This window comes from Thalassophryne amazonica, chromosome 15 (genome assembly GCF_902500255.1).
Source record: "Thalassophryne amazonica chromosome 15, fThaAma1.1, whole genome shotgun sequence".
Classification (NCBI taxonomy): domain Eukaryota; kingdom Metazoa; phylum Chordata; class Actinopteri; order Batrachoidiformes; family Batrachoididae; genus Thalassophryne; species Thalassophryne amazonica.
This window is the reverse complement of record NC_047117.1, coordinates 45,262,192-45,272,968: the sequence shown is the minus strand read 5'-3', so window position 1 is coordinate 45,272,968 and position 10,777 is coordinate 45,262,192. Positions and strand designations below refer to the sequence as shown.

Sequence of the window (10,777 nt, the reverse complement as noted above, 5' to 3'; positions counted from 1 at the left end):
TATACATACATATACATATATACATACATATACATACATATACATACATATACATACATATACATACATATACATACATATACATACATATACATACATATACATATATACATACATATACATATATACATACATATACATATACATACATATACATATATACATACATATACATATATACATACATATACATATATACATACATATACATATATACATACATATACATATATATATATATATATCACTGTTAACTCTACAACCCTTATTGACAATATTCTATCTAATGTTATATCTGGTAATCTCACAGCAGGAATTTTGGTAAGTGATATTAGTGATCATTTGCCAGTTTTCACTGTGTTTGCATCACAGGGTCATAGTAGTAGTAGTAATCACCAAAGTGAACTAAAAACCTTGAGGAGAACAGTAACACCTGTAATCATTGATAACTTTAGGGAGGAATTATTGCGCCAGAACTGGGACGAGGTGTATGTTGATGAATCTTACAATGCTTTTATTTCAACTGTCTCCAGGTTATATGACAAACATTGTCCTCTTATTAACAAAACGCACAGAAATCGATATTGTCACAAACCATGGATAACTAAGGGACTTCAGAATGCATGTAAAAAGAAGAACTTGTTGTATAAATAATTTATAAAATTAAGAACAAAGGAAGCTGAAAGTTAATACAAAATATATAAGAATAAATTAATTAATATGAGATTTTCTAAGAAAAGATATTATAGTGAGTTACTGGGTATAAATAGAAACAACATCAAAAACACATGGAATATTATAAATTAAATAATAAGTAAGAGTAAAAATGTTAGAGATTATCCTTCATTTTTTCATTTAAATAGTAACAATATGATTAATGACAACAAGTCTATTGCTAACCACTTTAATGAATATTTTGTTAATGTTGGGAAAAATCTTGCTAGTAGTATTGACTCATTGATTTTAACAGTTTGGATATGGCTTTATTGAAAAAAATTATTGATTGTGTAGTAAAACCTTTCAATTACATTTGCAATTTGTCACTGAGCACTGGTACATTTCCCTCTCAAATGAAAACAGCCAAAGTACAACCTCTGTTTAAATCCGGCGATAAACACACCTTTTTTAATTATAGACCCATTTCACTTTTGCCACAATTTTAGAAAAAAATTTTTGCTAAGAGACTGCAGGACTATTTATCAAAATACGACATACTCTGCGAAGAACAATACGGATTCAGAAAGTCTCAGAAAGACTACATCACTTGCTGTGATGGATTTGGTGGAAAATATAGCGACTGCAATTGATAAACAATACACAGTAAGCATTTTCTTTGATTTAAAGAAAGCATTTGACAATTAATCATGGAATACTATTATCTAAATTGAGCAATACAGAATCAGAGGTCTTGCATATGATTGGATTAATAGTTATTTACATGGTAGATTTCAGTATGTTCACTTTAACAATATCGATTCTGAACTCCGGGAAATTACGTGCGGTGTGCCGCAGGGATCAGTATTGGGTCCATTGTTATTTTTACTGTATATTAATGATATAAGCTGGGCGTCGAGATCACTTAGGTGTGTCATTTTTGCTGATGACACAACTGTGTTTTGCAGTGGTGATAATGTCGAACAGCTTCTGGACATGGTGGAGAACGAATTTGGAAAGTTCAAGACTTGGTTTGATGCTAATAAATTGTCACTCCACCTTGGGAAAACTACATGTATTATATTTGGAAATAATTACCTAAATTTAAAATTTTGACTATAAACAATATGGAAATTGAGGTAGTAACAGAGAAATTCCTTGGTGTTATAACTGACAAACTAAGTTGGAAAGTACATATAAACTATATTAAATCAAAAATGTCCAAATCTATCGCCATCTTGTATAAAGCCAAAGACACACTATCAGGGGAAGGGTTACTTACTTTACAAAAAAACCAAGCCTTGCCGAAACATGTCCAGAGGCTGTTCGAAATAAGGGATTCTGAGTATAGTTTACGTGGCTGTGTATTATTTAAGAAACCATTAATTCACACTAATGTAAAAGGTTTTTGTGTATCCGTGACAGAGGTGAAGATGTGGAATGAGTCTCATATTGAGATCAAAACGTGTGGTACTCTGGCATGTTTTAAGCGACTCTGCAAAAAAGTAATTGTTTCAAAATATTGTAGTGGGATTCGGCGTGAAGTGACTGTGTCAAGTATGTAATGTTTGCTTGTATGTAAGTATGTATGCTTAGGTATACTCGTATGTGGGCATGACCTGTAACATGACTGGGAAGCATATGTGATGGTATATGTATTGTACAAGTATTTGTGTGTGTGTGTGTATATATATATATATATATATATATATATATATATATACAACCCCTGGCAAAATATCAACGTAAACTTGTGCATTTATTGATGATGTAATGACAGCCATCTCCCCAGTGCCTTTACCTGACATTCAGCCCCATATCATCAATGACTGTGGAAATTTACATGTTCTCTTCAGGCAGTCATCTTTATAAATCTCATTGGAACAGCACCAAACAAAAGTTCCAGCATCATCACCTTGCCCAATGCAGATTCGAGATTCATCACTGAATATGACTTTCATCCAGTCATCCACAGTCCGTGATTGCTTTTCCTTAGCCCATTGTAACCTTGTTTTTTCTGTTTAGGTGTTAATGATGGCTTTCGTTTAGCTTTTCTGTATGTAAATCCCATTTCCTTTAGGCAGTTTCTTACAGTTCGGTCACAGACGTTGACTCCAGTTTCCCCCCATTCATTCCTCATTTGTTTTGTTGTGCATTTTCGATTTATGAGACATATTGCTTTAAGATTTCAGTAGAAGCAAGACTGAGTACATGTGTGTGAATGGGAGGGAGCCCAGTGGAATAGTACAGTTACAAGGAGTAGAAGTGGTGAAACTAGATGAGTTTAAATATTTGGGGTCAACTGTTCAAAGTAATGGAGAGTGTGGTAGAGAGGTGAATAAGAGAGTGCAGGCAGGGTGGAGAAAGGTGGCAGGAGTGATTTGTGACCGAAGAATATCAGCAAGAGTGAAGGGGAAAGTTTACAAAACAGTAATGAGACCAGCTATGTTGTATGGTTTAGAGACAGTGGCACTAACAAAAAGACAGGAGGCAGAGCTGGAGGTGGCAGAGCTGAAGATGTTGAGATTCTCTTTGGGAATGACAAGAATGGACAAGATTAGGAATGAACATATCAGAGGGACAGCTCAGGTGGGACGGTTTGGAGACAAAGTCAGAGAGGCGAGATTGAGATGGTTTGGACATGTGCAGAGGAGGGACCCAGGGTATATAGGGAGAAGGATGCTGAGGATGGAGCCACCAGGCAGGAGGAGAAGAAGGAGACCAAAGAGGAGGTTCATGGATGTGCTGAGAGAGGACATGCAGGTGGTTGGTGTGACAGAGGAAGATACAGAGGACAGGGTGAGATGGAAACGATTGATCTGCTGTGGCGACCCTTAACGGGAACAGCCGAAAGACAAAGAAGATTGCTTTAAGATTTCTGTCTTGGCGCTTTGATGTCTTCCTTGGTCTACCAGTATGTTTGCCTTTAACAACCTTCCCGTGTTGTTTATATTTGGTCCAGAGTTTAGACACAGCTGACTGTGAACAACCAACATCTTTTGCAACATTGTGTGATGATTTACCCTCTTAAGAGTTTGATAATCCTCTCCTTTGTTTCAACTGACATCTCTCGTGTTGGAGCCATGATTCATGTCAGTCCACTTGGTGCAACAGCTCTCCAAGGTGTGATCACTCCTTTTTAGATGCAGACTAACGAGCAGATCTGATTTGATGCAGGTGTTAGTTTTGGGGATGAAAATTTACAGGGTGATTCCATAATTTATTCCTCAGAATTGAGTTAGTCCATATTTTTTTCCCTCTGCTTGGTCTAAAAAAGTAACCGTTACTGACTGCCACAATTATTTTTCCTGATTTCTTATAGTGTTTCTTAAAGCCAGAAAGTTTTGTGTCATGTCTGATCTGCTTTTTTTCTACAAAGTTAAACAACTGAATGAACATCCTCCGAGGCCGGTGATTCCATAATTATTGCCAGGGGTTGTATATATGTGTTTGCATACATGTGTGTGTGTGAATCTAATTAGTAGCGAGTGTATTTACTGATTTGATGGAATAAGGGGTGGGTCTTGATAAGTTATGCTTCTACCCACCCCCTTTCGGTCACATGGGTTTTGATTTTGGTCAGTTTTGGATTATTGTATTTTGTTTTCTGTTTTGCTGTATTGTTGTTTTGTTTTGTGTTTGTAAATACTGTATTTCTTTTTTATTCAACCATGTGTGTTCAAATAAAAATTCAATTCAATATATATATATAGATATCAAATCAATCAATTTTATTTATATAGCGCCAAATCACAACAAACAGTTGCCCCAAGGCACTTTATATTGTAAGGCAAAAGCCATACAATAATTACAGAAAAACCCCAACGGTCAAAACGACCCCCTATGAGCAAGCATAAGGCGACAGTGGGAAGGAAAAACTCCCTTTTAACAGGAAGAAACCTCCAGCAGAACCAGGCTCAGGGAGGGGCAGTCTTCTGCTGGGACTGGTTGGGGCTGAGGGGAGAGAATCAGGAAAAAGGCATGCTGTGGAAGAGAGCAGACATCAATCACCAATGATTAAAAGCAGAGTGGTGCATACAGAGCAAAAAGAGGTGAATAAAAAGAAACACTGGGTGCATCATAGGAAACCCCCCAGCAGTCTAAGTCTATAGCAGCATAACTAAGGGATGGTTCAGGGTCACCTGATCCAGCCCTAACTAAAGCTTTTTCAAAAAGGAAAGTTTTAAGCTTAATCTTAAAAGTAGATAGGGTGTCTGACTCCCTAATCCGAATTGGGAGCTGGTTCCAGAGGAGAGGAGCCTGAAAGCTGAAGGCTTTGCCTCCCATTCTACTCTTACAAACCCTAGGAACTACAAGTAAGCCTGCAGTCTGAGAGCGAAGCGCTCTATTGGGGTGATACGGTACTAAGAGGTCCCTAAGATAAGATGGGACCTGATTATTCAAAACCTTAAAAGTAAGAAGAAGAATTTTAAATTCTATTCTGGAATTAACAGGGAGCCAATGAAGATAGAGAGGCCAATATGGGTGAAATATGCTCTCTCCTAGTCCCTGTCAGCACTCTAGCTGCAGCATTTTGAATTAACTGAAGGCTTTTCAGGGAACTTTTAGGACAATCTGATAATAATGAATTACAGTAGTCCGGCCTAGAAGAAATAAATGCATGAATTAGCTTTTCAGCATCACTCTGAGACAAGACCTTTCTAATTTTAGAGATACTGCGCAAAGGCAAAAAAACAGTCCTACATATTTGCTTAATATGCGCATTGAAGGACATATCCTGATCAAAAATGACTCCAAGATTTCTCATAGTATTACTGGAGGTCAGGGTAATGCCATCCAGAGTAAGGATCTGGTTAGACACCATGTTTCTAAGATTTGTGGGGCCAAGTACAATAACTTCAGTTTTATCTGAATTTAAAAACAGGAAATTAGAGGTCATCCATGTCTTTATGTCTGAAAGACATTCCTGCAGTTTAACTAATTGGTGTGTGTCTTCTGGCTTCATGGATAGATAAAGCTGGCTATCATCTGCATAACAATGAAAATTTAAGCAATGCTTTCTAATAATACTGCCTAAGGGAAGCATGTATAAAGTGAATAAAATTGGTCCTAGCACAGAACCTTGTGGAACTCCATAATTAACCTTAGTCTGTGAAGAAGACTCCCCATTTACATGAACAAATTGTAATCTATTAGATAAATATGATTCAAACCACTGCAGCACAGTGCCTTTAATACCTATGGCATGCTCTAATCTCTGTAATAAAATTATATATATAGTTTTTTTTTTTTTAAATGATCCACAGGTGTTTATAATAAAGCGGCCACCTCATTCTGTATGCAGAACAGCACCGCGCACACAAGAGCGCTTTTGCAGAAATAAACAGACGAACACAAAATTAAAAGTGATCACAGTGTAAAGATCACTGTGTTTAAAGTCAGGGAAAAAATAAAGCCAGCAAGCCACGGATTGTTTTTTAAGCCAGTGAGACTGAGCACAGAGGCGGCTGTCCAGGAATAGAACCATGGCGCGTGCGCAAAAAAGCGATTTTGCAGAAATAAACGGACGAACACAAAGTTTATAGTGCAATTATGGTGTATGTGTTTTAAGCTACAGAAGAAATAAAGCCAGCGAGCCACGAAGCCAGCGAGGAGCACAGAGGTGGCTCTCCAGGAACCCATGGTTCGGGTCTAGCTGGTCTGGTGCAATACAGGTGGACAGCAGCCTGATGCACAGCGCACAATCGCGTGACTGTACTAGAGCGTCTATTTTTGGACTGCATTTAAAAAAAATGTGACATCTTTAAATGCTGCTGTGAATCTGTGAATTGAAAACCCATATTTTAAAGGGACCAGGTGTGGGAGGGCTGGAGGTTTGGACCAAACCCATGTCTAAACGTGCGCCAACATGGCGTTATGATGGCGCTATCACGGCACTACGTGGCTTAGTGTGGCTGATGCGAGCCATTCGAGGCTCTAACGACAGGTCGGTCGTGGCTCACTAGAGGCTGCTACGTGGCACATGCGGGGTACAGAGAGGCACCTTCATAGCGGATACGTGACAGATGAAAACGTGGGTCATTCTTCAAATAATCGCTAACACGCCCATGCGTGGCTCATTATTCATCCATTATTCCGTGGGACCCAGGCTTATGACAAAGAATGAACTTTCACACAAAACTAAGGCTAAATTGAAAAATGAGCGACAAAAAACACCAATATATAGGGCTGTTCACATGCACAATGGCCAATACTGTGTTTTACTCTGTGGTCCAAAGTAACTTGTACTTACGCTGCTGAGTGCGTTTGTCACTAGCGTTTTTCAGCGGCAGGCAGACAGGACAGTCATGTCGTGTGCAATTTTTCCAGTGGGAAATAATCTGTCTGGATGATGCACAGTGAGCCACTGCAGAGAGAGATTAGCTTTAACACCTCATGGCATAAATTTCAATTTTCCAAAAGCCAATGAACAAAATAATCTATAAGAACCTTAAAAAGCAAAACAAGGCACAAAACAAGATTATAAACCAAAATATGAAACTGCTTATGCGGCAAATCGTACATGTTCATAAATTTTAAACCACAGAATCCACCTTTTAAAAACAGAGACCCACGTGTTTTCCTGAGAATGTGAGACGACAGTCAGTCTGAAATCATATTAACTGAAAAGTTAGTTTTACAACAGCAAAAAATGCCAAAATCACACACATCCAAATATCAACTTTGATAGAGTGAATACTTATGCATTTACTACTAAATAATAATCACCAAGCGTAGATATAGGGAATATAGTCCTCATCTGAGGCATACAAATATTTATCAGGAAATACAACATTTTCACTTTTCCTGTAAATGACACAGACCGACTCAGTGAAAGAAAATCTCAAAGAGTTTTAAAAAACATTTAGCAGCTGAGACAAACACTGGTTTACCTGCAGACAGTGACACTCAGCAGTATGGAAAAAGGACTCAACTGGAGTTAAACGTTGAGGAGCATCACAGAAATATTTTTATTATATGGTATGTGATTTTGCCAACTTCTGATTGGCCCATTCCCCACTTTCTGAGCTGTACCACATGCCGAGTTGACCGTTGGTGGAGCCGAGTACACCTCGCGTGCAGCGTAGCGCTAGCCAATCGAGCGACGCCTCCTATCGATAAGGACCAAACAGATAACGCGAAACAATGCCTACTTTGGCCGATTGACAAGATTCTATATGATGCCTGTGCATTATTTCACAAAGACTATTCCTTATTAAGCATCTTTCACACGTGCCCGCTTCGAGTTGCATCGAGCGTCGTCATGACGACGTCCTGTACACAATGCAGTAAAAACTAAGAGCACAGAGAAAAAAAAAAACGCTGCTGGCTGCAGCTGCTGCAGCAACTCCTCGGTCTTCTCTCACAAATGTGTTTAAATACAGTCCATAAAAGTCCTGCTCACAGACTGATTGCCGGAGACAGGACATGTCCACGTTCAGTGAAAAGTCCGGAAATCTCCAGTCCACTCACGGACGATTCGTTCGTGCGTGCACATGTGAACAATTAAAAGAAAAAAAAAGGCTGCCTGCGCTCCTCGCTCTCCACAAACTCTCTCATCAATGTGTTAAAAAAAAGGACATAAGTACTGCTCACAGACTGACTGCCAGAGACAGGACATGTCCATATCAAGTATAACTCCAGACATCTCCACATTTACAGACAGTTCGTTCGCGCGCGCATCTCACAGTCAAAGTAGGAAAGATAAAAACTATAACAGAACTCAGAGGGCAGACCTGTAGCTCAGCACAAGAACAAATATAAACTAGAAGATAAACCACAGTCTGTCTGCAGCGCGCACCTGACGCAGACATTCCTGCATTGTCATGACACCACAGGAAGCTCGAGGCAGCGGCGGTGTGAAAGGGGCTTTAGAGATTGTGCTCATGAAGTATTTTGGACCTGCTGGTGCAGTATGACAGTAATAATAAAGAGTTGAAACTTGAGATTGATTTTTCAGTTTTAGTATGTTTGACAAACTCCCAATTTTCTTGTTTACCATATAATAAAACAGTTATAGACTTTTGATTTCGGTCAGGATGGGGTTCACCGAGGCCTTGACTGAGGTAAACCCCATCCTGACCATGTCCGCATAATCACAGGTACACCTCATCAAAAGTCTATAATTGCAGAATATAGACAACAAATCTGAGAACTCCATATCGACTGCTGGGATCTCAACTCACCCTGGCAGGACTTGCCAGCCTGGCAGTGGGTCATGTGATTGAGAACGTTCTTCATGGTGCGACAGTGCGGTAGCGCACAAGCCCTCACTTCCCCATTGGCTTGCTCTCGTCGCTGGCACTTGTGTGCATGAAGCAGCAGGACCAGCTGCTGCTGGATCAACTTGCGTTTCTCTGGGTCAGCTGCGGGGCCTGCTGGAGGCACCGTCATGGCTCCGCCCCCAGCCAGAGGCAGCATGCCTGCCTGTTGCTGAGGCTGCTGCTGAAGTTGCTGTGTCGGTGTGACAGAGACAGACAGAGAGAGAGAGAGAGGCAGACAAGTGGCAGTTAATTAAGTTTAGGTTAAACCAGAGATCCATAAACAAGCTTGTAAAAAGATATCCAACGCACGGCATACTAGTTACTAGCATTATACCCATAACAGTGGTAGCAAATTTTATGTGATGAAATGCCTGAATTAAAGTGGTCAACCTCTGTACTCTTTAAAAGAGCCCAACAGGTCTGTTTGTATACGTACTTGAAAAAAAGTTGAATTATTTCCCCTTTAACACAATGGACCTGAATTATTTTCCTTCATGCGGTATGCTACATTTCTGTTTCCCTGAAATCCATTAACAGGAACCAGTTTGCAATGCTCATCCCTACATGTGAAAAGTCAAAAAATAAATAAATGTGCTGCTGAGTAAATTCAACCAATGTGAATGCCAAGAGCTGTAATTCAATTCAAGAACATTTAATGAAAAATGTGCTTATATTTACTGTCTGCTGCTCGCAGATTAAAGCTACGGTATGTTAATTTTGAACGCAGCAGTAATGTTCATAAAGGGGAGGTGATGGTCTAGTAGTTAAGGTGTTGGGCTTGAGACCAGAAAATCCTCGGTTCAAATCCCCATCTGACTGGAAAATCACTAAGGGCCCTTGGGCAAGGTTTTAATCCCCTATTGCTCCCGGTATGTAGTGAGCGCCTTGTATGGCGGCATCCTGACATCGGGGTGAATGTGAGGCATAATTGTAAAGTGCTTTGAGTGTCTGATGCAGATGGAAAAGCACTATATAAATACAGTCCATTTACCATTTAAATAATATATCCATCAAATACTAATTTGCTGCAAGTTTTTATAAGAGTCAGGCAGGTGGTGATTCAAATCGCTATTTTTTTGTAATTGTGTACATTTTCACAGGGGCAGTGTGGCCTGCACCCTTAGTCAGGCAAGGTCTTTTATGCACACGATAAGATTAGGATCTCTTACTTTGATTTCAATGAACGTTTTGGCGGCTGACTTTGGGCGCACAAGTACAGGGGGCGTTTTTTTTTTTTACCACCAAAATGCGAAATTACCACTTTTTCACAGTGATTTCTCCGTGCGCCCCAAGTCAAAAGTGATGAACTATGGCTCATATTGTCACTCAGCATCTCTAGTGTCAGTGGTAAAGAGAGTTTTGTGACTGGTTTTGGTACTGACCCTTTTTGCACCGCTTTTGTTGGACCACTTCACGAAGAGGCCAAATATGGTAAATTGGCAACTTCCTCCGATTTTCATGAAACTTGCAGAATTTGCTCCCATAACAGGGTAAAGGGGCCTCTGTAAGTTTGAGTGCAGTGTGGCAAACCATTTTGACTGTAAGCTGCCACCTGGTGGCCAAATAGGAACTAAACTCTAAAAATAAACACTTTAAAATAGCCATTATATCTCATGACCCATTTGTCCTATTCTCATCAAATGTTTGTACATTTTTCACAAGTTTGACTGCAGTAAGGACCACTTGTTGAGCGCTTCAGAAAGACCTAGAATTATCAGGTACAATTGTTTCAAAGAAAACAATAAGCAATGAACTCAACAGCTATGGCCCGTATGCACGCTCACCACACAAAACTCCATTGTTGAAGAAAAAGTATGTTGAAGCTTGTTTAAAGTTCGCTGCACAACATTTAGACAAAC

General features: G+C 39.5%; 1 protein-coding gene across 4 annotated transcripts in view; it reads right to left on the bottom strand.

The window, feature by feature from the left end:
* Nucleotides 1-6,841: 6,841 nt before the first annotated feature.
* The window catches only part of LOC117525997 (CREB-binding protein-like), a 103,877-nt gene continuing 99,941 nt past the window's right edge, over nucleotides 6,842-10,777 (bottom strand). For 2 of the 4 annotated variants that reach the window (XM_034187983.1, XM_034187984.1), the window contains 2 exons: nucleotides 8,841-9,108; nucleotides 6,842-7,021 (listed from right to left, as the gene is read on the bottom strand). In XM_034187983.1, the coding sequence (XP_034043874.1) occupies nucleotides 6,876-7,021; nucleotides 8,841-9,108 (414 nt within the window). In that variant the 3' untranslated portion in view covers nucleotides 6,842-6,875. The remainder of the gene's footprint in view (nucleotides 7,022-8,840; nucleotides 9,109-10,777) is intronic. The other 2 variants (XM_034187985.1, XM_034187988.1) reach the window with 2 other exon arrangements.